This window comes from Prionailurus bengalensis, chromosome B2 (assembly GCF_016509475.1).
Source record: "Prionailurus bengalensis isolate Pbe53 chromosome B2, Fcat_Pben_1.1_paternal_pri, whole genome shotgun sequence".
NCBI classification, from domain to species: Eukaryota; Metazoa; Chordata; class Mammalia; order Carnivora; family Felidae; genus Prionailurus; species Prionailurus bengalensis.
This window is the reverse complement of record NC_057349.1, coordinates 43,594,627-43,620,433: the sequence shown is the minus strand read 5'-3', so window position 1 is coordinate 43,620,433 and position 25,807 is coordinate 43,594,627. Positions and strand designations below refer to the sequence as shown.

The 25,807-nt window shown below is 43.5% G+C and overlaps 1 protein-coding gene across 4 annotated transcripts in view; it reads left to right on the top strand.

Moving 5' to 3' along the window:
- RCAN2 (regulator of calcineurin 2) overlaps positions 1-25,807 on the top strand; it is a 274,441-nt gene that overhangs the window by 227,444 nt on the left and 21,190 nt on the right. For 3 of the 4 annotated variants that reach the window (XM_043591583.1, XM_043591584.1, XM_043591585.1), the window contains 2 exons: positions 19,494-19,667; positions 24,259-24,430. In XM_043591583.1, the coding sequence (XP_043447518.1) occupies positions 19,494-19,667; positions 24,259-24,430 (346 nt within the window). The remainder of the gene's footprint in view (positions 1-19,493; positions 19,668-24,258; positions 24,431-25,807) is intronic. The other variant, XM_043591587.1, reaches the window with a different exon arrangement.

The following is a 25,807-nucleotide window of genomic DNA, read 5'->3' as shown; positions in this document are numbered from 1 at the left end:
CAATAGTGTATTATGTATTTGAAAGTTGCTAAGAGAGTAGACTCTCACTAGAAAAATAAAAATGGTAACCATAAAAACTATAAAATAAAAATGGTGAGGTGATGGATGTGTTAACTAATTCTACTGTGATAATTATTTTGTTATGTATCCATATATCAAATCACTTTGTTGGACACCTTAACCTTGCACAATGATATATGTCAATTATATCTCAATAAAGCTGGGGGTGGGGGGCAGCCAGGGAAGAACCTCATTAAAGTCAAAGGAGTCAAAGGGAGGCTGTGATAGCTTTACCAGGCTGGAGGTGGGGGACAGGTGGAAGTTGAGAGACACCTTGTAAAGGATGTATTCTGTGTTTCACTTCATTCTGAAGGTTCAGACGACTGTTAGAATGATAATATTTTGCTATGCCCATCTTTGTCGCACTATCGGCTATTTTGGATAACAAAATATTATATTATAACAAACTATTTGGGGCAGCATGTTGCAAGCACTTGAAAAAGCCATGCTATATTGTAAAGGACACAGGACAGACATTAGGGTTAAACCCGCACCCTCCACCCCCCACCCGCTGTCCTGTCAGTAGCCCAGTAGCTTTTGGCAAGGTCTTTAACTTCTTCACAATAATTTCATTAAGAAGGGATGATCTCGGGGCGCCTGGGTGGCTCAGCCGGTTGGGCAGCCGACTTCGGCTCAGGTCATGATCTCGCGGTCCGTGAGTTCGAGCCCCACATCGGGCTCTGTGCGGAGCCTGGAGCCTGTTTCAGATTCTGTGTCTCCCTCTCTCTGACCCTCCCCCGTTCATGTTCTCTCTCTGTCTCAAAAATAAATAAACATTAAAATAATTTTTTTTAAAAAAAGAAGGGGTGATCTCTGTTACAGTTTTAATGATATGAAGCCTATGCCTAAAAAGTGTTAAAGGTTGGTGTTCATTGGCCCAATCGCCACAGTGTAGAGCCAGGTCCCCTACTTTTGCTGTCCCTTGAAGCAGTGTATGGGACACTTACCAGTTTTTCAGGGACACAGAATATTTACCATATGTCAAACTTGTGGCGGGGGGCGGGGAAGGGTGACTACTCGAGATATTTTCCCACATAACAGAAAATATTAAGAAAGAGGAAGATAGATGATACATAGAGGTAACCACTGGTAAGAACAAACTGGTGGTTGCCAGAGGGGAGCAGAGTGGGGGGATGGGCAAAAGAGGTGAAGAAGTACAACTTTCTAGTTATGAAATAAATATGTCAGAGAGATGAAAAGTAGAGCCCAGGGAATATCGTCAATAATATTGTAATAACTTGGGTGCCAAACGGCGAATACACTTATCATGGTGAGCATTGCATGATGTATATAAATGTTGAATCACTATGTTGTACACCTGAAACACATATAATTGTGTGGAGAAATGCCCAGCACAGTGTTAGACATTGCACCAGAGCTAAATTATAAGTTCCCTGCCTTGGATTTGAAGAATGAATGAATTTTCTGAAAAAGAAGAGGGTACCTTTTTTTTTTTAAAGGTGATGACTAATGATTTCCTTAAGGAGAGTTATGAAGGTATTCTTTGGCTCATCTCGTTTATGTTATGCCCCATGGACTTAGTCTTTGTTACATTGAACCACGTGAAATTACCAATATTCGATGGTTTTTTTTTTTTTTAACTCCATAAAATGCAATTTCATGTGGCTCAACCCAGTATCATTTGGCAAGATGTCCCCGGTGCCGTTCTGGCCCAAAGTAGTAGGCTTAGAAAGAGTTGAACTCCTCTCTCTACTAAAATCTCTCTAAAATGGCAGGAACAAATATAGGAAGAAGTAATCCATGGCATTGAAGTAGGAAGAAGTGCCATATGAGCAGATCGGGAATCCTTCTGGAAGACAGCAGGCAAGTGGGATCCTATGGGCAGGAGCAGGCTGCCACAGGGGCGCCCCCCCCCCCAGGAGCGCCCCGCTCTCTGAGCATCACCCTGGCCAACCAGGTGGAGTCACAGGCCCCCCCCTACATTCATGTTCGCAGCCCCAGCACGCGTTCCCAGGCTGAGCCTGTGAGTAGGCCATCACGAAATGAAGTGGGGTTTCTTGAAGAGTGTCGGGGCTGTGGGAGAAAGAGCTGAGCCTCAGGGAATCTGAGTCAAATGACTTTCAAAATGACGGTGAGGCAGCGCTACAGGCTCAGCCCCCACCCCAGAGCCGTCGCCCTCGTTGGCTAGCCCTGGGTTCCCGCACTCAGCTGACACCTCCCAGCTTCTGGGTTCGGAAGCCTGTCAGTACCTCCCACCCACGCACCCTCGCCCTCAGAACCCTCCAGGTCCTCCCAACATGCCTGAGGCATGCATTCCCCAGTCTCTGAGGCATTGGCCTTGGAAGGCACTCTGCTGAGTCCTCCTGTGAGGAGAGCCCCCGAGCCCAGGAGAGCAGGGAGCCATCTCACCATGACCTTGGCCCTTCTCTAGGGGTAGCTTTCAAGCAACGACTGATCCAAGGGATGTAAGGTGCTGAACTGGAGATGATTGCTAAGTTTGTTGGGACTGTCGTCTAATGTGATGGCAAATACAGACATATTTGTCAATGCAGTGACCCAGAATGTTCACCACCGGTCACCTTTGTGGGGGAGAGGGACTACTCAAAGATGTTTTCCCACCCAACAGAAAGTGTTAATTCATGAAATAGAAAGGTAGGACATACATGGAGTGGTGGAAATAACCCAGGACTGAGATTCAAAGAAATGTTGTCATGGCTGATGTACAACAGGCCCAAAACTTAACCAGTGGAAAGAGGGCCTCTGCCTTGCTGGGGGTCTGTGCTAAGTGACACAGACTGGGGGTCTGTGCTGGGGGTCTGGATGTAAAACAAATTGTATAATTCGGAACCTGGATGTACAGTTGTGTGGTGTTATTAATGAAATAAGAGCTTCTGTCTCTTAAATGAAAATGAAAAGAGAAGCATGGAGCCTGCTTGGGTTTGTTTCTCTCTCTCTGTCTCTGTGTCTCTCCCCGCCCCCCCCCCCCCCCCGCCCCTGCTCTCTCTCTCTCATAATAAATAAACTTAAAGAAATAATAACAAACAAACAAACGTTGCTGTAATGTCTTTAGGTTTTGTTGTGTGTGTACATTTAGGACCCAAATTCTAGTGCGGTTTTGCCTCTGACTGGTGATGAGGCCTTGGGTGTGTTACCTACTGCTCTGCTTTATCTCTTCCAGTTTGCAAGTCAAGGGGTTGGAATTGGTCACCTCTACTATCCCTTCTAAGACTAGAGATTAACTTGATCACTGATCAAGTGAACCTTTGGAAAAAGTCATTAAAACTGAGTGAGATAAGGAGGTGGCTGAGGTTGGTATCATTCTTACATATGTACTGCTTGGTCTCAAATGTCGCTTGATTAAGCGACACACAACAGAAATAGATTGCTCAGTCGATCTTCAAGGCAGATTGCAGTTCACATGATTGGTCAGCTTAGGCCACAGCTGGTACCATTTGGAAATCTTTTCTGGTTTTCCTCTTCACTTGTCCATGGAAACCTCCAACACAGAACCCTACCTACCCAATGGACTCCTCCCTTGTGTGGGAAAAGAGTCCAGGGAAAACAAAGAACTTGCAAAGAGCAAGATCATAATCAATGTAAAAAGAATGTAGTGAGGGTGCCTGGGTGGCTGAATCAGTGAAGCATCCAACTTTGGCCATGACCTCACGGTTTGTGAGTTCAAGCCCCACATCGGGCTCTCTGCTGTCGGTGCAGAACCTACTTCAGAACCTCTGCCTCCCTCTCTCTCTGCCCCTTCCCTACTCATGCTTTCTCTCGCGCACGCAAAAATAAACATTGAAAAAATAATGATTAAAAAAAACAATGTAGTGATTGTAAGACCAAAGCAATCAATGGGTATCATTGCTAACCATAACTTTGCAAATATATGAATTAATGCAAAAAATATTGAAAACCGCTAATACCCAAGGACAGCACTGATAATTCCTAATAGCACAATTACATAAATCAGTATTCACTGAGTCAGGAAGCTCTTAAGTCTGAAATTGTCCAACCCATGCCTTCCAGTCTGGTGCTACCCAAACTTAAATGGGATGCTGATCATCCGGGGATCTTGTTGAAATGCAGATTCTGAATCAGTAGGTCCAGGGGCTTTATGGGGCTGAGATACTGCTTGCTTAACAAGCCCCTGGGGTTGCTGCTGCTGGTCTGTTGTCCACAGGCTGTGCTGTCAGGATAACATACAGCACCTAGAACAGTGTCTGCACTTAGGAAGGTCTGGTAAGTGTTGGCGATTATTATTATGGCTGAGATGTGCAGGGATTCCAGCTCTCCATGCTCGTGCGCAGTAGCACTTGGTTGTGCAATGGTCAGTCTTCTTAGCAGAACACCTGCCGAGAATATTTTCACATACTCATTTATGAATTTTAGTAATCCCTAAAAACATATTCTGTATCTGCCTCATTAGACTACAAATAAGTATCCCATACTAGAAAGTCTACGAATTGTGACTGACTGGTGGCCATGAACAGCAGAGAGGGCTTGCACGTTCCGACAGGAGTGGCCATCAGCAGGACCATCACCTCTTTCTAGGGTGTTGAGGATCACAGCTTTGCCATCCCTGATTCAGAGGCCCAGCCAGGTGATGACCACATAGCCAGCATGCCCTGAATAGTCCTGAGATCACAGTATAATCAATAGTGCTCCTGCTTCAAAGTGCCCTGGTTTGGGCAATACATAGGGTAGTGATTCTCATGATAGTGGACACTGACGACAAGTTACTGGCTGCATTCGGCTCGCATGCTTCTCCCCAAACTTTCTGCCACAGGGAGAGAAGGGAATTCTCAGTCAAATCATTCTTCTTGGCCAGCAATGGTTTCGGCCCTACATCAGGCTTATATTCAATAATCTTGAGCTTTTGTGTGTAAAGCACACACACACACACACACACACACACACATACACAAATATGTGTATTGTGGAAAAAAACATACTTTCATTACTATGATCCTATTTGCAGATACTTCTAGTCTGAAATGCTTATGTGAAGCTCCCATCCCTTGGCCAGGAGAAGCTTCTTTTTGGGTTCCAACCATTCTCCTAGGATGACACCAGAATTCTTCACACTGCCTCTGGTCCATGACATGTACAGGAGCAAAGTTGACTGAAGACAAAAGATTCATCTGTCTCATTGGGTGAGAGGTAACAGAAGGGAGAAACCCATATCCAGCTGGCTCCTCTCTGCTCTCAGTGGGGTGACCTAGAGGTTGGCCATAACTCCAGCTACTGGACTATCTGGGGTGAGATGTGCATTCTGTCATGACCAGCTAGCCACATAAGGCAAATGTCGAGTCTCTTTCAACCCATTTCTTCATCTGCCTCAGAAGCTTTATGTGAGATTGAAATGGATTATCATATGTAAGGGGCTTAGTGAGGGGTTGGCTGCCTCATAAATGTCCAGGTGGAAATTTAAGCACTGTGCAAAATTGTGATCCCAAATTATGCTCAGCGTTAGCGACAGCTGCAGAAGTGGTTTTGTTTTTAGGAGATCCGTGCCAGCCTCGATGGGTATTGGCTCTCATGTTTCAGTCGGGAAAGCTCTCATTCAGGTAGCGTGTGTCCCAACTCTGGGACAGATTGAAACAAACCTTTTAGTTTCAAATCTCAAGGAATTTGAACATGAGAGATTTAACTGTGTTAAGGTTTTATCATTAACAAGTATTCTTTTTGTGCCATTATGTGAAGAACAGAGGATAGGACCTAAATAAAATGGAAAAAGTGTAATTGAAAGGAGGAAGAAACAGTGGGGTGGACCAATAGGACCATAAGAAACTGTGTTTTCTTTCTAGATTTAAGATTAAGTCATAAAAAGTTGCTCGTATCTGCCTCTCCAAAGAATGGAAATGCCATTTCAATTTCATGAGAAAAGTAAGTTAAGGATACCATGCTGCCTTTGAAAAGCTTGCTTTGATCATATGCCAAATGGTAAAATGAATGAATTAAATTTTAAATCGCCTATCTTCCGGAGGATGTGATATGGAACATATTTAGGATTTAGCCCTTTAATTTAACATTAAACATCCTAAAAATGTCCTCATCAATTATTAACTTCCCGATATTAAAACAGAGGCTTCACTTCAGTCTCGAGAAGACAGAACACTATTTGTTTTTAGACGTTCATTTCCTACCTCTTTCAATGACAACACAGAGTGGCATTCAGGAAAGGGGTCATTTCCAAAATTGGTCTCTGGGCTAGTGAGCGCTCTGTCCCATGTGCATCAGCAAGATTAGAATTCAAATGAAATGTAGTCAGTGGAGCATATATATTGCCAGGAAAATAAATGTTGTAAGAAACATGTATGAGCTGACTCGTAAAATAGCAAACTCTCAAACCTCACTTGGTTCACATTTACAGCAATTCTATAAGTATTTAATAACAGTTGTGAGTGTGCCACAAGGGAAATATGATTCCTTTCGTCATCTTTTTCCTCAGTCCCTCAGCATGCCTTTCCTTAGAGGTGACATCAGATTAATAGGGACATATAAATCCTTTGATGATGATGCTCTCCTGCCCAGAACAAAAAGCTTCTTCAAACGTCCCCCACCACGATTCATTTCCACACATCAATATTCTGTCCATTTGTCACATACCATTTATTCCCTGAAGTCTTTCTTGACTCTTCCTGCATGTGCTCGTGCACACACACACACACACACACACAACTTTGATGACCCATCATTTCTGAAAGGAGATTCAGAGTGTGTGAAATAATCAAAGGAAGAGGAGGGTAACCCTAAACGGAGAGAGGGTATATCGGAAGAAGGGGTCAAGAAAGACTTCAGGAAAGAAGTGTGTATAACTTGACGTCAACTTTCCTATCATAGTAGGGTGTTCAGTACACATTTATTGATTTTTTTTAAATGTATATTTATATATTTATTTATTTATTTTGAGAGGGAGGGGAGGGGCAGAAAAAGAGGGAGAGAGAGAGAATCCCAAGCAGACTCCATGCTGTTGGCACAGAGCCCAACGTGGGGCTCAAACTTATAAACTGTGAGATCATGACCTGAGCCAAAACGAGAGTCAGATGCTTAACCAACTTAACACCCCAGTGCCCCACAGATGTATGGATTTTATGGAAGGATGACTTTGAAGAGAAGAGAAAATTCACCCAAAGGTAGCATGGGGGAGAAGGGGAGGACTGTTCTATTCATCTTGCCTTGTCATTCATTACCAAGGGACCCCTTCCCATAGTGAGGCATCCTGGATGGTACACAGCGGGCACTCAATAATGCATACATGTGAAAAGGACACAAGGGTCAAAATGACACCATTTCTGCCCTTGAAGTTTCTATAGTCTAGTTAATGAGGGAGCAGTTACCCTCACTAACTAGATCACTGTGTTATGGGATGTCTTAACCTCCAGAGGATTCAAATCAGAGAGATTTCTCAGATATGAGACCTAAGTTGGTACTCGAGAGACAACGAGACCTTACTTGATGGGGATGTAACATACAGCGTGATGACTGCAGTTAACAACACGGTATACTGTAGACTTGAAACTTGCTTTGTGAGTAGATCTTAACATTCTCCTCACAGGAAATGAAATTGGCCACTATTTGAGGTGGTATCTTTTAACTAAATGTATTATGGCAATCATTTTACCATCTGTATATATCTCAGACCATTATATCGTACACCTTAAAGTTATGCAGTGTTATAGGGGCCAATTATACCTCAATAAAACCGGGGAACAAAAGAATATGGGGGGGAAAGTTATCTGAAGGAAAAGGGTGTCAATGGCAGAAGAAGGAGCAGGTGCAGGAAGGCCAGAAGAGCAGAAGTGCCTGCCTCAGGAACCTGTGAGTGGAAGTTAGGAAGTGAGTGGCTGGTGTATAAGGGATGGGGTCGAGAAGGGGTAGAATGTGAGATTAGTAGGGTGAGTGGGGACCATTTTATAAAGGGCCTTTAATGCTAAGCCAAGCCGTATTCGAACAGCTGTGTGAAGCCACGGAAGGATTTTATATATCGGAATTTTGTCTTTTAGAAAGACCTCTCTTGAGGCAGACTTTCAAAGTTGGTTCAAGGGTTGCCAGACTGAATCTAGAGAGACCTAGTGCAGTAATGGGACGAGCTGTGACAAGCCAAGGAATTGGTGCAAGGGTGAAGGGTTGGGAAAGCACAGGTCTTGTGGAGTTGCGGTGGGATGTGGGAGTGGGGGAGAGGGAGAAGATCAGGTGACCCACGGCTTCCTGACTTGAGCAACTGGGTATGGAGACCGTTCATTGAGACAGGGGGGTGGGGGCAGCAGAATTAAAGATAGCCAACCGGTGCCTTAAACTGAATAGTTCCAAAGCCAAATTCTCTGCTAGGGCCTCTAAGGGAACGTCCAAGAAAAAAGTTGAATATGGGGAATAGAGTTCTGGAGATGGGCTTGTCTAAGAAACAGGTGAAGTGTTGTTGGAGGGCCCAAAGGAGCCAGGTGTGAGGGAGGGGCTGACTGAATCCCTTATGTACCTGAACTTCAAACATTTTTGGTAGTGGCTGGCACCTTTGTCATGTATTCACTGTCTCTCCGAGCCCTGGCCGCCGCTGATGGTACAGGATCTCCAAAGGGAACAATTGACAGCAATTACCCGGTTGATTCCTCCTCAGAATTCTTTCATTTACCGTGCCGTTTTTGTCAAGAAAACTTTGAAAGCTTCGCAGCCAAGAAAGAAATACTGATGGTTAATTTGGACTCTACATCTTAAGTAGATAATAACATCAATAAAATCATATTAGTATAATTAGACTTAATGTTATGTGAGCTATTACTCTGGGCATCCCTGTAATTGCGCTTTACCGTCTGTAAAGGATTAGATCCAGGTAACAAGGCTAGATATATAAATACAGTTGGATATAGACACAGATGTAGGTATACCTCGACCTGGGGCTAGGGAGATGTGCACATCTAGGGCTAGCAGGCCTGTGAACAGACATATGAACAAAATATCGCTTCTCCTCCAATCTGGTACGAACACACTAATGCTCAGTACCTTTCTAAGTGACTTAAACATACTCATTGACTTGATGTTCGGGGAACCCCTATCACATAGAGACTTATTATTCCACCTTACCGACAAAGAAACTGACGTGTCAGATACATCAGTAAATTGTTCAAGGTTGCACAAATCCTGGGTTCAGGATTTGAACGAGCTAAGCGTGGCTCCAGAATCTACGCTAGTGACGTGGCTTTAGGCGGCCCTCCCATTGCCTAAATGTAATAGGTAGGACGATATTTAAATGAAGTTAAAATGCAATTCCTGGTCTTACGAGCTACGAAGGAGGCTGTGCCTTTCACCAATCACACAGGCACAGTTAGAGAGAGCTTCTATCTAGTCAGGGCTGGGGACAGCCATAGGCGCTCTTGCAGGTTGATGATCAAAGAAGAGGAGCTGATGGCCCAGAGAAGGATGAAACTGTCATTAGCCCTCAGGAAATGCCCTGAACCGAGGCAGCCATTGATACTGTAAACTGCAATGTGGCAGCTCTAAAAGGATCATCAGATCCTTCCTTTGTATTTAAAACCATGCAGATATGTGCCATTTGTGGTCTGTACCTGAGATCTGTGCTCATAATTCCTTCCTCAGAGGTCTCGAGGTTACCTGATTGACCCCGTACTCATCCCCAGTACGTGTGGGGTGCTCCTCCCCACTCTTCCCTGGATATCCAGAGACCCCTCGGGATGCTTAAAAATGTTCTGCGGCAGACAGGGAGCCTGCAGCCATCCACAAATGGTACCTTGCTTGGTACAACAAGATCCATGTCCCCTGGGCTCTCTTGGTGGGGGGCAGAGTGACCTCCCAGAACAAGCCCTGGGCTCAGGTGCTAGAAGGGTCTCACATTTGCTTCAGGGAGTTAGACCCCGCAAGGGTCCTAGGCACACGGACAATGCCACCTGTACGTTTCCCTCTTGGTCCACTCATCTAACACTTACGATCCCTTACTGTACAGCTGTTGGGACAGGTTCCGAGCACCCGTCTTACTGGCTCCCCCCATCCCCCGCCAGTCCTCCATCTTGGGTATTTACAAAATGGGTGCTGGTGTGCATAGCAGGGAAATACTCAGGCATCTGTATGATAAATGAACTGACATTTTGCAAATTCAAGTTTCTTGGCTTTCTTTCTGGTGATCCAAACACATAGGGACATGTTCCTTATCAGCCTGAGAGTCGTACAAACACCATATTTTCGCTGTATTGTACACATGGCCTCCAGACTCCTTTGTGATGGCACAGTATATTTGTCATTTCTCTTAGGCGTATTTCCCGGGAAATGAATGAAATTTCAGCTTTAAGGCCCTCATTGCATGGGCCTATACCCAGGCCCTGGCAGGACCCTGACGATGTGTTTCACGTGATCATATATTTTTTAGTAAAATACATAAAACTAATTTTTAAGAATTTCTTATTGTCATTAAAAAAATATTTCACTTTGGGACACCCGAGTGGCTTAGTCGGTTAAGTGTCGGACTCTTGACTTTGGCTCGGGTCATGATCTCACAGTTCGTGAATTTGAGCCCCATGTTGGGCTCTGCGCTGACAATGTGGAGCCTGCTTGGGATTCTCTCTCTCTCTCTTTCTCTCTCTCTCTCTCTCTCTCTCTCTCTGCCCCTCCCCTGCTTGCTCTCTCTCTATCTCAAAATAAATAAAAATAAACTTAAAAATATTCCACTTTGGCACCTATTTAATATTATTTTGCCTAAAGAGGGTTTCCCAAGTTCTCAAAGCTTCAAGCTCCACAAAGCTTAGGTTGACCCCCATTCAAAGAACATTCCAGATTGTAGCCCCTGTACATATTCTTGGCTTAGAGGAGTTTGAGGGGTTTGTTTATCCAGTTCTATATGCGTAGATGGCAGCACAGTGAGATCAGGAAAATGGAGACTTCTTCCACTAGAAAGAAGTCAAAATGTACTCTCGCATAGAAACATTATCCAGCCACCGCGAGACTTAGGGTGGGAAAGAAAGAACAGATTCGAACACAGGCCGTGGAAAGCATTCTGCTGAGAGAAGCAGGTGATGAGGTTTTAGGACAAAGTGGGTTCTTTTAGAGTTTAGACCTTTGACTCTCACAAGGACCCCAGTGGGAAGGGACAAAGCCTTTTGTGCCTTTGCCAGTGAATTATCTTCTCCCAAAGCAGTCACGTGGCACAAGGTCTGTCCGCTTGTTTTATCAGTAAAAAAGGGTTGAGAACCTCCTTTTCATATTGATTTTTCTATTTAGGTAACATCGGGACCACAAACGAAACAAAACGAAACGGCATTTAATACAAATCTGCTTGGCCTAAGAAATCCTGGCAGGTTAAAATCCAGGAGGAAAAATCCCCCCATGCAGTCCTGATATTCCTTTCACACAAGCAGTCTCTGCGTTAGGGAAGATTTATAACAGCAGGTCCCTGTGCCAGGAGGCCCTCCTGAGCAGCCTGTAAAATCCAGTATGATCTTTAAACATGGGATTTTCACATGACTTGTCAGTGGACTCCATTGAGAGGTGATACACCGAAATGAATTATTTCATTCTTCAGCAGTTTCTGGGAGGTATTATCTGACAGAGGAGAGCCTTGTGATTTTGAAAGAAGCCGAATTTCTTATTAAGATAATTTATACCCAACGGGCTCATAAGTGAGAAAATTGAAAAATATATAAAGGCATACAGCATTGTTTGGAATGCGGATAAAGGCAGCGTCGGACCTCTCCAGGAGCTTCGTCCTCAAGGATAGCACTATTCTTCCTGGCTGACAAGGAAAGCTGGTTTTCTTGTTCTTGCTTTTCAGACTTCTCTCTTGCCTGCATCTAATCAATGACGTTTACGTCATGTAAACAACTTGAGCTTACTAGTTCTGTTTTTGCTAACTGGGTAGTTGAGTGACTTTGTGGAGGTCATTACCTTCTCTGGCTTCCATTTGCTTCATATGTTGTTCAAGGACAATAACAATCTCAACTCTCCCTCAGAGGGTCAGTTCAGATAAGTAAGGATTCGGGGACATAATATATTACACAGAATTGTTCTTCTGTAGCCAGTCTGGTTTGGAGTTAAATTTTAATATGCTAATAGTCTTTCTATAAGATACCTTACGGTTTTGTATCAACCAATCAAGTAGAATGCATTGAGCCCTTCCTAAGTCTTCCTAAGCTTAAAAAGCAATAGTCGCTCCCATGTTGTTGGGAAACTATAATTAGTCACCTGCTACTTGATTTTGTTCCATCATTTCTGAGGGCAGGGTTCTTCCCATCACTGGAGCCTCTTTGTGAGGACCCTGGACAGATCCCTCCTCCTGGTTCCAAGACAAGGTTCCTCTCTACCCTGTGGACCCTGAGACCATTGTATCGCTGGTGGGGAGTGCCATATCGTGTTAGCTTTGAGAAAGATTAGAAGCACATTGTTGTCCCAGTCATGCATGGCACCTGTTCAAGACCCCGTGAGAAGCTTTTCTGGTTTTCAGGAGGGTGTCCTGTCAGAGGGACTGCCCTTGTAAATCTTTCACAATACAGACTCCTCATGGGAAAAGAATAACTAGGCGTTCTTGGCTCCAATTTATGTTTCTACCTTTGTTCTCCTTTTTTATTTCTGTAACTCAGTTCCTATTAAGCAAACACATTGAAAGGCAGGGAATTTAAAATCCCCAAGTATTCAATTTGAAACCAAGTTTCCCTTCTTCCTTCTTTTTCCACTCCCCCCACTGCACACACCTGTCTTGCACACCCCACCCTGGAATGACCCTGCTATCCACTTCCCACTCACCTGGAAAAAGATGGTGTAACAGAATTCGCTGGCTCTGTTAAAACCATTGGATCCCCAGTTTCATTCGGTCCCTTAGTGCTGCATAACTGCCTATGTTAGTTTTCTAGGGCTGCTGTGACAAAATACCACAAACCAAGTGCCTTAAAGTCACAGAAATGTATTATCGCACAATTCTGGAGGCTAGAACACCAAAACCAGGTGTCGGCAGGGTGGGGTTCCCTCTGAAGCTTGCGGGGGAATTGCTCTTCGTCTCTTCTTAGCTTCTGGTAGTTGTAGTCTTCCAGCAATCTTTGGCCTTCGTTGGCTTACAGTTGCATCACTCCAGTCCTCTGTCTTCAAATGACACTTTCCTTATGTCTCCCTGTCTTCCCATGGCTATCTTCTTATAAGGACAACAGTCATCCTGGATGAGGGCCCACCCCATGCCAGTATGACCCCCCCTCTTACTTAGTTACATCTTCCGTGACCCCATTTCTGATAAGGTCATATTCTCAGGTACTGGAGACTTGAGCGTGTCCTTTGGAGGGGACATAATTCAGCCCATTACACCGTTCTTTGACTCATCCACATTTACTCTCCTTACCTCTGACCACAGCAGCTGTTCTGAGTCTTTCTCAAGCTTCTCAAGCCCTCAGTCTCCCTTCACCTTCCCTACCTGAACAGAGGACCTCACCATCCATTTCCCTGAGATGAAAAGCCATCTTCAGTTTGCTTGTTCCATTTCCATACTCCTCCATCCTGATCTATCACCTCCTGTCTCACGGGAAGAAGTGTCTACAAGTCTCTCTGAAGCCTCTTCTTCTTGTCTCCACTACCCTCTCCTCTTTCCTGTCTCCTCTCTCCCCTTCATCATAGTTTCATTTTATCAACCAGGAAGTGTCTCCCCACACTCCCCAAAATCTTGCTGTGACCTGACTTCCCATGTGGTTATCATCCCACCTCCCTCTTTCTCGTTACCACACTCTCTTTCTCCACCTTTTCCCCTCCGTTCACTCCTCAATCCATAATAATCCAGGTTTCACCTCCACATCTGTCCAAATAGCTCTCAGTAGTGTCACCAGTGGTCTCGCACTGGCCAAAACCGTCTTCGTCCTTTTCACCTTCCCTGCAGCATTCAGTTACTATAACAACACTTTCCTGAATGATAGCCCCTCTTGGATTTCCATTATGTTGTGTCCTTAGAATTCTCACTAGACTTCAACCCAAGCCAACTAAATCCTTACTTTCTCTGAGATATTATGGTACTGCTGTTCTCAAAGGATGGTCTACAGACGCTTTTCCATGAGGTCAAAACTATTTCCACAATAAGGCTAAGACACTATTTTCCTCCTCAAGTGTTTTGACAGTTATATCCATGGTGCAAAAGCAATGGCAGTTAAAGCCGCTGGTGCTCTGGTATGAGTCAATGCAGTGGCAGCAAATGATATCAGTCTTATTCGTGCTAAAAAAAAAAGATAGAAGAAAGTAAGAAAGAAAACACCAGTGTTACTTAAGAATGTCCCTGGGGGCGCCTGGGTGGCGCAGTCGGTTAAGCGTCCGACTTCAGCCAGGTCACGATCTCGCGGTCTGTGAGTTCGAGCCCCGCGTCGGGCTCTGGGCTGATGGCTCAGAGCCTGGAGCCTGTTTCCGACTCTGTGTCTCCCTCTCTCTCTGCCCCTCCCCCGTTCATGCTCTGTCTCTCTCTGTCCCAAAAATAAATAAACGTTGAAAAAAAAAATTAAAAAAAAAAAAGAATGTCCCTGATGGGGGCATCTGGGTGGCTCAGTGGGTTAAGCGTCCTACTCTTGGTCTCAGCTCAGGTCATGATCTCACAGTTCATGAGATCGAGCCCTGCGCCAGGCTCCGTGCTGACAGCATGGAACCTGCTTGGGATTCTCACTCTCCCTCTCTCTCTTCACCTGCCCCTGCTCTCACTGTCTCTCTCAAAATAAACTTTTAAAAAAGAACTTAAAAAAAGAAAGAATGTCCCTGATGAAGCCATAAAATATATTAATTTTATTATCTTTTTTCCTTGAATATACACCTTTTTAATAATCTGAATAACAAAATGGGGAGTACACTAAGTATACTTGGATACAATGTTTGAGGTGAGATACAATGAGATACAATGTCTGAGTTGAGGAAACATTCTAAACTGTCCTAAGCTGAACTAGGCATTTGTTTTTCTCACGGAACACCATTTGTACCTAAAAGAACAACTAACAGACAAAGTGTAGTTATGCAGACTTAGATATTTGGCAGATATTTTCTCAAAAGTGAATGGATGAGGGTGTTACCCCAAGGAAAATAACTGTCAGTGTTTGTTGCCAGTGATTAGGAATGAACTTTCAAGCAAAAATTAGAATTTTGGAAAGCCTGTATTTACCAACACGAATCTGACATCTTTCCAATTTCTAAAGACTCTTTGATAAGATAGGTGGTAACATTAATGAATGTGACTTTTTATACTGTGTGATGAAATGGATGAGGATTTGGAAAACCTACATAACGCAAGGAACCATATTTTTCAAGTGGTCAACGTATGTCATTACAGAATCATGCATGGGTTTAAAAAAACACACACACATTAGGGGCGCCCAGGTGGCTCAGTCAGTTACATCTGACTTCAGCTCAGGTCATGATCTCACACCGTGAGTTCAAGCCCCGCATTGGGCTCTGTGCTGATAGCTCAGAGCCTGGAGCCTGCTTCAGATTCTGTGTCTCCTTCTCTCTCTGCTGTTCCCTCCCTCACGCTCTCTCTGTGTCTCTGAAAAATGAATAAACTTTAAAAATGTTTTTTAAAAATTAAAGGTGAAAAATAGATAAATGGACCTTAGTATAATCAAATAAAAATGTTATTTGATTATAGCTTCAGAGTCAACATTGTAATATACTTTACGAAACTGCCCCTTGTCAAGCTTTGATGAAGTATCAGGAAAAAATATTCACAAGGAATTTCGAAGAATATTTGAAAGGCTATTAAGTTACTCCTCCCGTCTCCAACCATGTATTTGGGTGAGGCCAACTTTGATTCATATCCTTCAGACAAAACCACATAGTATAACAGATTGAGCCTAGAAGCAAATGGAGATTTCAGGTATCTTCTATGAAGTCAGAAATTAAAGAAACTTTCAGAAATGAAAAAAAATGCTCATCTCACTAAATTTTTTCTTGCTTTGGAAGAGTTATTTTTCATAAAAATATTATTTTAACATCTAATGGGCTTATTATTGTTACTTTTAAATACATTTATAAGTGTATATATTTTTCACTTTGCAGTACAGTGAACATTGGTAAGTGAAACTCACATTAACAAAAGTTCTTTAGGATTCTCCCTGACTTTTAAGTGTATGGCGAAGTCCAGAGACCAGAATTTGAGATCACTGCTGTGGAACTCTTTTCAAACCAGTGGTTACAAAGGGAACTGACTGTTGAGGAAATGAGGAATTGGGCTTGTGGGGTGCCAGTCACTGTGTGTCTGGGGGGAACCGGGGCATCGGACCCTAGATTTGCTCTACAGGAAGGTGAGACACCCCAGTGGGTAGCTGTGTTCAGGACACCATTTTGCCTAAGGGTTTGTCGCTGTGCTTCGCCTGCCTCCAACCAATTTCTCCTCATGCTCTGTCACCTCCACCGGCGAAATGGTTGTCATATCACTCCTGGAAGCAAATCGAGAGGGCCAGTGAATCCCCCCCATTCTTGGCCAGCTGCCTGTCGCCACTGCCACTACAAGTAAATGTTCATTTATTGCGATGATGATTATTATCATTACAGGGTTTGTGAAAACCCTGGCCCCTGAGTCCTGACCTCTTTTGATGATCAGCCTAAAGGCCCAAAACAAGGAGAGGAATGAGGTTCCTGTCACTTGCCAACTCTAGCTTGATGCAGGAGCTGCCTGGGGCTCTCTTTTGAAGATCGGTGGAGAAAACGATTGCCTTCGGTTACTGACATCTGCCGAAGCCCGCCAAGGAGTCGGCATATAGGCCATTCATTGTCAGCCCTCCCCTAAGCCCGATGCCAAGACCCCTTGATTTTTTTCTTCTAATCCAGGCTCTTGAGGCCAAACAGCTCTGAGCAACTGAGATGTGAGGCATAAAGAAGAGATATACAATGCAAACAAGGAATTAGAGTCAAAGGAAAAGAACACCCTCCCTCCAAGTTGGTCTTCATGGCCACGCTCAGGCGCGGGGGAGGAGATGAGGAAGTGAACTCCCAAACCAGAGGTGGAAAAACATAGAGCTACAAAGAAGACCCAAGAACTTTGTCCTGAGAAATATGACTATTTCTAGATAGAAATAAAAGCTTTTAATCTCTTAATTCCTTCCATTCCTAAAAATTGCCCAAATTAATTAAACCACCAGCTGTGATGTGAGCAGCTGAGGGCACTTGTCATTGTGAGAAACCAGAAAACATTGTATTCACCAGGACCCCTGTTCAGGAAAACACAATGTTGTTGGGAAACGGTTCCTTAATGAGCCCTCATGGAGTGGTGGCAGAGGCCCCAGGCCCAGGGGTCGGCTCATCCCATGGCTTGAGACTTGAAGGAAAAACTTCCCAAGGAACAGACAAGGAAAGATCCTTGTCTTTGTTCTGTTTCTTTGGTTCTTTCCTTGTTTTGTTCTTGTTAGGGGAAGGGGATTGAGAACTCAGTCTGAAAAGGGGAGAAAGAGCCCCTTAAATCTCCATGATGTCATCAAACTTGAAAAAAAAGAACTTGCTTTGAATGTATCATTTGTGGTTCTGGACCGGACGGATAGGGCATAAAGAGAAAGACACAGGAGTCAAAAATGGGAGGAACCATAGGCACGCCCTGGGGAATCTCAGAAACGAGCCACGTTTTTGGAAGGGTCGCGAGCCATGGATCTGAGGGTCTGAGACGTGTTCATCTGGAGGCCCAACAGGCGGGGAGACCTTCTCTGCCATCTGGGCTCTTCTTCCTGTGCAAACCCCAGAGGTCAGTGACGTCACAGCCTCGCATCACACTGCTGATTCTCCTAGATGTGGTCACACACAAGCTTGGGTCTGTTTATTGATCCCCATCATTTGCTCCTGCTGTGGCACCTCTCCCTTCTTCTCAGCCCAGCAGTGTGATTCTTTATATAATTGAAAGCGTCTCTATATTCAGGGTCACAAGGACTTTGGCCTGATTGTAGTTCTGCCACTAAGTGCCCATGTGACCAAGGCGGGTCCTTGTCTCTTCAGACTTCAGGGTCCTGATTTGTGGAATGATAGAGGTGAGGAAGGAAATGGCTTGGGGCCCTTACAAACCAAATTCAGTGAATCTTGCTGAACCTTGGTGCATCTCCATTCCGACTTGTACTCACTCTTAAAGATATACCTTCCGTCCTAGAAATAAAAGAATCAGGGTTTGTTGATTTGTTTACATAGAAGTTCTTTACTTAGCAACAATTTCTCTGCTAAGCACATACAGTAACTTCGCATACACTGGTTGTGTTACTTATAACAAGGATTTTTTAAAGCTAAGAGAAACCAGACAGATGGTATTAATATATGTATTTTTTAAGTCTTTAATTTTCCTTTTGTGCCTTGCCCCCGCCTTACGGGCATTCTCATATCTGTGTCTGTGTCTGCCTCTCACAGTAGGTTGTTAGATCACTGAGAGCTGGAACGCAGTAATACTCATCTGTGTACTCCCCTAAAGCCTAGCGACCATGCCTTGTAATAAGTGAGCATTTAATAGAGATGTGTTTAGGGGCGCCTGGGTGGCGCAGTCGGTTAAGCGTCCGACTTCAGCCAGGTCACGATCTCGCGGTCCGGGAGTTCGAGCCCCGCGTCGGGCTCTGGGCTGATGGCTCAGAGCCTGGAGCCTGTTTCCAGTTCTGTGTCTCCCTCTCTCTCTTCCCCTCCCCCGTTCATGCTCTGTCTCTCTCTGTCCCAAAAATAAATAAACATTGAAAAAAAAAATTTAATAGAGATGTGTTTAGTTGAATTGAAAATTGTACTGAATCAAAAACTTCAAATGATTACTTTGTATTGTGATAGGCTTGGTTATGCCGTAGGAATAAAATAATCTCCAGATCTCCGTGGTTTAATGCGATAGAAGTCTGTTTGTTTATTTGTTTTGCCAAAGCAAAGTCAACTCTAGGATGGGTGGGAGTAGGGAGAAAGATATTTCTGCTCCACACAGCCCCTCCGGGACCCAGGAGAATCTCCCGAGGGACCGAGGAAAGTCCTGTTTCTCGATGGTATACCATTTGGAACGCACGGCATCTTCAGAGAAAGATAGGAAACTTTCTCAAGGGCTTTTTCTTGCCTTCTGCACACATTTCACGGACCAGGACTCATCCCATGACACCATCTAACTAGTGCCACCAACGTGGGTCGTCACTTGTAATGTCTACCGCATACTTTACTCAAAGAGCTCTAATATTTTAGAGTTAATGAACTTCTCTGAGAATCTTATGACAACAATGATCCCTCTCCCCAGAAAACAATACATATACAGAGAAACTTCCTCAACATTTTGCATAATTTTCAGGTCTGTTATGCATTTCAAACCCCATTCACTGCTCCTCTAAGGATCCCTAGACCCAGGTTGCAAATCCTTCCACTGAATCCACGGGCATGTTTAACACCCGGTAACAGATTGACAGGTGAAAAAAATGCATGACTAGTGTGCTGCTCAAATGTTATGTTGAGAACAGCCTATTTATTTACTTATTTATTTATTAATTATTTGTGTCGTGCAAGATACATGACCCACGGATTTTCCTCTGTGTTTGTTTTATCAGGAAAAATTTGAAGGTCTGTTTCGGACTTACGATGACTGTGTGACCTTCCAGCTATTTAAGAGTTTCAGACGTGTCCGAATAAACTTCAGCAATCCCAAATCTGCAGCCCGAGCCAGGATAGAGCTTCATGAAACCCAGTTCAGAGGGAAAAAATTAAAACTCTACTTTGCACAGGTAAGGTAATTCTTGCTCTACATTATTATTATTATTATTATTATTATTATTATTTTGCCTTTTTAAAAGTGTAAATGGAGCCCTTTCTACTTTGACTGGTTTGTAGTCTATAATGAGTTCACAGATAAATAAACCTATGCCCTGATTCCCAGACAGGGGTATCACAGAGGTTTAGAAAGCAGGCTCTGAGGGCTGACAGCCTGAGCTGTCACCTGGGCAAGTTACACAATGTCAGTGGGTCTCAGTTTCCTCACCTGTAAATAGGGAGAATGATACACACACCATTCTGCTGTTTTATGAGGATTAAGTGGACTATTGCATGTTAAAGTACCTAGTGTTTGGTAAATGCACAGCAAATATCAGCTAGTACTTGTAATAAGAATGGTCTACACCTGGGGCGCCTGGTGGCTGAGTCAGTCAAGCGTTCAACTCTTTGTTTTGGCTCAGGTCACGTCATGATCTCATGGTTCATAGGTTCACAGCTCTGTTGGTACGGAGCCTGCTTGGGATCCTCTATCCCTCCCTCTCTCTCTGCCCCTCTCCCCACCTGCTCTTTCAAAATAAATAAATAAACTTAAAATTAAAAAAAAAAGAATGGTCTATTCCCAACTACTCTTAAATTTCCTAGCAGGCTTATAATTAAAAGTTCAGTTATATGATAGTTTTAGTGGACTCTATATCTTTCCAATGACTCCGATTCATGAGAAAAGATTACAAACATATGAAAATCAGCTGTGTGTTTTATTTCACCCAAAAATAAGTGCTGGCTATTCCAAACGGGGATGAACAGTTCTTGGCAATGTTCACAAAGTCCACGGCAATAGAAAATCAATGTCCTAATGTTAGTTCCATCAGTGCCCTCCCTTCATCGTTAGATATCCTGATCCATCTTGTATCGGTCAGTAAACGTTGTTCCCACCTTTGGACGCTACGGAGATGGCATAGTAAAAAGAACATAGACTTTGCTTCTTTTTAAGGCTGAATAGTATCCCGTTGTACGTAGATGCCACTTTTTCTTTACGCATCATCTGTCGACGGACATTTATGTTGTCTCCACACCTTGGCTATCGTGAATAGTGCTACAATGAACACAGGAGTGTTAATATTTCTTCCAGAGTCTGAATTCAATTCTTTTGGATAAATACCCAGAAGCGGAATTACTCATTGAGATGGCAGTTCTATTTTTAATTTTTTTAGGAACCTCCATATTGTTTTTTATAGTGGTTATGCCATTATGCATTCCCACCAACAGTACACGATGGTTCCTGTTTTTCCACATCCTTGCCAACACTTGTTGTCTTTTATTTGTTTATTTAATTTTGATAACACCCATCCTAACACCTGTGAGGTGATATCTCATTGTGGTTTTGATTTGCATTTCCCCGGTGCTTAGTGACCTAAATATTTTTTCATAAACCTGTTGGCCATTTATGTATCTTCTTTGGAGAAATGTCCATTCAGGTCCTTACTCTGTTTTTTTTTTCACTGAGTTACTGGGTTTTATTTTGTTTTTTTGTGTTTTGTTTTGTTTTGTTTTGTGTTTGGTTGTGTTTGGTTGTGTTTTGTTTTGTGTTTGTTTGGGTGTTTGTTTGCTTTGCTTTTGAGTCATAGGAGTTCCTTAACTTCTCATCCTATACATGAATAGAGAGATTAACCTGTCCTATATCTGGTTTATAAATATTTTCTCCATTATGCAGGTTGCCTTTTCACTCTGTTGATAGCATCCTTTGGTGTGGAGAAGACTTAGCTTGATGTAATTCTGCTTGTTTATTTCTATTTGTGTTGCCTGTGCTTTTGGTGTCATACCTATGAAAACATTACCAAGGCCAATGTCATGAGGCTTTCTGTTTATTTTCTTCTAGGACTTTCTCGGTTTCAGGTCTTATGTTTAGAATCTTTAATCCATTTTGAGTTAGTTTTTGTGTATGGTGTAAAATGAGGTTTCAACTTCATTCTTTTGCATGTGGATATCCGGTCTTCCCGGCACGATTTGTTGAAGAGACTGTTGTTTCCTCATTGTGTACTGTTGGCACTCTTGTTGAAGATCAGTTGACCCTCTGTGTGTGGATTAATTTCCGAGCTCTCTGTTCTGTTCCATTGGCTTACGTGTCTGTCTTAATGCCAGTCCCTTGCTGTTTTGATTATCGTAGCTTTGTAATATATTTTTAAATCAGGAAGTGTGATGTTCATCTTTCTCAAGATTGATTTGGCTGTTTGTGGTCTCTCGTGGTTCTATATGAATTTTAGAATTGTTTTTTTCACTATTTCTGTAAAAGGAAAATGCCATTGCAATTTTGATAAGGATTGCATTGAGTCTGCAGTTTGCTTTGGATAGTGTGGGCATTGTGCAATATGGATGAACCTGGAGGACAGTATGCTAAGTGAAATAAGCCATTCACAGAAAGACAAATATTGCATGATTCCACTTATATGAGGGATCTAAAAAAAATAAAATTCATAGAACTGAAGAGTAGGATGGTAGTTGCCAGGGACTAGAAAGAGTGGAAAACGATGAGTTACTAATCCACAGGTATAAAATTTCAGTTAGATGAGATGAATAAGCTTTAAAGATCTACTGCACAACATTGTACCCATGGTCAACAATAATATGCTGTGGGGCACCTAGGTTCAGTCAGTCAAGTATCTGACTCTTGATTTCAGCCGTCATGATCTCACGGTTTGTGAGTTTGAGCCACACATCAGGTTCCGCACTGTCAGTGCAGGATTCTCTCTCTCTCCCTCTCTCTCTGCCCCTCCTGCGTGCTCTCTCTCTCTCTCTCAAAACAAGTAAAATAAACAATAACCAAAAAAACCCATTAACAATAATATACTGTAGACTTAAAAATTTATTAAGTGGGTATATCTCTTGCTAAATGTTCTTACCGTAATAAAATAAAATAAAAACTAAATAAGTAGAATTTAGACTTTGGCCTTAGACCCATGTTCAGATCCCATGCTGCTAGTAACTATGTGATTTGTAGAAACCTCAGTTTCTTCATCTATTGAAACCCCACCTGTTTCCTTAAAAAGTTAAACGTATAGAGTTCCCATCTGACCCAGCAAATACTCACTCCTCGGTGTACATCTAATTGACTTGAAAATAGGCCTCAAAAAATACGTGTACACATATATTCATATATAGTAGTACTATGACTAGGGTAGAAAGGGTAGAAACACTCCAAATGTCCATCAGCGGCTGTGGTCCACCTTTCAACAAACAAACTGTGGTCCATCTTTCATTGGAATGTTATTAAACCATAAAAAGGAATGAAGCATTGATACATGCTACCACATAGATGAACCCTGAAAACATTATGCTAAGTAAAAGCAGCCAGACACAAAGAGGTCACATATGATTCCATTTATTTGAAATATCCAGAATAGGTAAATCCATTGAGACATAAAGCAGATTGTTGGTTGCAGGGTCTGACTAGGGGCAAAAATGGTAGTAGCTGTTTAATGGGTACAGGGTTTCCTTTAAGGCAATAAAAATGCTTTGGATTCTCTGTCTCCCTCTCTTTCTGCCCCTCCCCACTCACACGGCCTCTGTCTCTCTCAAAATAAATAAACAAACTTTAAAAAAATGTTGGGGCACCTGGGTGGCTCAGTCGGTTAAGCAGCAGACATCGGCTTAGGTTATGGTCTCTGTGGGTTCAAGCCCCACATCAGGCTCTGTGTTGACAGCTCAGAGCCTGGAGCTTGCTTCGGATTCTGTGTCTCCCTCTCTCTGTGCTTCCTCTACTCACACTGTGTGTGTGTATCTCTCTCTCAAAAATAAATAAGCATTAAAAAAATTAAATTAAATTTAAAAAATGCTTTGGGGGAACCTGGGTGGCTCAGCCAGTTAAGCGTCCAACTTCGGCTCAGGTCATGATTTCAGGGTTCGGATGGTGACTTCGAGCCCCACGTCGGGCTCTGTGCTGACAGCTTGGAGCCTGGAGCCTGCTTCAGATTCTGTGTCTCCCTCTCTCTCTGCCCCTCCCCTGCTTGCCCTCTCTCTCTCTCTCTCTCTGTTTCTCTCTCTGTGTCCCTCTCTCTCTCTCTTGAAAATAAATAAACATTTTTTAAAAATGCTTTGGATGTAGGCAGAAGTGGTGATTGCACAACCCTGGAAATGTACTAAAGGCCTCTGATTGTTTACTCTAATGGTTAATTTCATATTATGTGAATATCACCTCAATTAAAAGAATGAGAGAAAAAGAAAGGAGAGAAGGAGGGAGGACAGGAGGGAAGAAGGAGCCTGGGGACCAGCAGTTCAGCCTCACTTGGAAACTTGTTAGCAATGCAGATCCTCAGACCCCACCCCAGCTCTGCTGAATCGGAAACTCCAGGAGTGGGGGCTCTGCAGTCTGTGCTTTTAGTAAGCTCTCCAGGTAATTATGATGCACGCTAAAAGTTGAGAGCCACTGTTTTAAGGATGAAATAAGATAACTGAGCATATGGTGTGTGGTAAGTAGTGATTATTATTATAGCCTGCTTCATTGGATCACTTGTCACAGGCTCCAAATGCGACTCTGCATCATCGTGTACCAACACGGCACATCTGAGGCCCTAATGAATAATGCGTCTTCATTTTTTCCCTCTTTGAAAGGTTCAGACTCCAGAGACAGACGGTGACAAGCTGCATTTGGCTCCACCACAGCCTGCCAAACAATTCCTCATCTCACCCCCGGCGTCTCCTCCCGTGGGCTGGCAGCCCATCAGTGATGCCACGCCAGTCCTCAACTACGACCTCCTCTATGCCGTGGCCAAACTAGGACCAGGTACGCTCTGCGACCCTTTTGCGAAAGAAACATCATCAGCAACCTAGAAAAGCCAAACAAGATTAACAGCCTTGAAATCCGGGGCTCACGGTAACATGGGCATTTCTAGTGGGTTTATTGCACTGTGTGGACAGCGAGAGGGCTGACGGATGGGAAGGCAACACCGGACTTTGTCCCTGTTTAACTGCAATTCAGGAACCGGTGCTAAAATGCCTGTCTGTGCAACTTCTGCGTTGCAATGCAGATACTTTAAGACCGGGAAGAGCCACCGGATTCCTTTACCATGAGGAAGTTGTTTGTTTTCTCAGAACAGGCAAAATGAGCTCTAGCGACAGGCACGAGGCTTCGAATCTATGCAACCTTCTTTTACTGCTGCCATAGGAAAGCCCAGGAACCCTCTGAAACAAGACAATCGTCCTGCCAAAGTGAAGTCTCTAGGTCCCCAAGAACCAGATCACAATAGCCTCTAACTTAAAAAAAAAAATCTTTCAGTCCCCTCATTCTGGTGGTTGGTACAGGAGGCTCAGATTCTCTCATTCTCTGCAGTACGGTATTCCATTGGGTGAATATGCAATCACGCTTTACTCATCCAGTCTCCTGAGTTGGACACTTAAGACAGTCTCCAGTTTCTTGCCATTACAATCAGAGCTACAGTTGGGGCACCTGGGTGGCTCAGTCGGTTAAGTGTCCAACTTCGGCTCAGGTCATGATCTTGTGGTTCGTGAGTTTGAGCCCCATGATGGGCTCACTGCTGTCAGCACAGAGAATGCTTCACACCCTCTGTCCCCCCCTTTCTGCCCCTCCCCACTTGCTCTCTCTCTCTCTCTCTGAAAAATAAATAAACATTTTTTTAAAAAGCTACAGTTAACATCCTCCTGCATATCTCCTATGCACTTGCCCAGAATTTCTGTACGTTTTGTACCCAAGTGATATCGTCCTCACTTTCTTTTCTTTTTTTTAATATGAAATTTATTGTCCGATTGGTTTCCATACAACACCCAGTGCTCGTCCCAACAGATGCCCTCCTCAATACCCATCACCCACCCTCTCCTCCCTCCCACCCCCCATCAACCCTCAGTTTGTTCTCAGTTTTTAAGAGTCTCTTATGTTTTGGCTCCCTCCCTCTCTAACCTTTCTTTTTTCCTTCCCCTCCCCCATGGTCTTCAGTTAAGTTTCTCAGGATCCACATAAGAGTGAAAACTTTCAGCAGATGCTGCCATCTTGCTGGAAAAATACTCTAAAGTATTAAGAAAGGTGAAATGAAATGGGGTTGCTTATGCCAAGGCGTTTTCAAACAGCGCTGGGAGGCCCATCCCAGAGATGGGCCTTGTGCACATCCTCACTCGGTAGGACCATGAACTTCTGAACTGGGCCAAA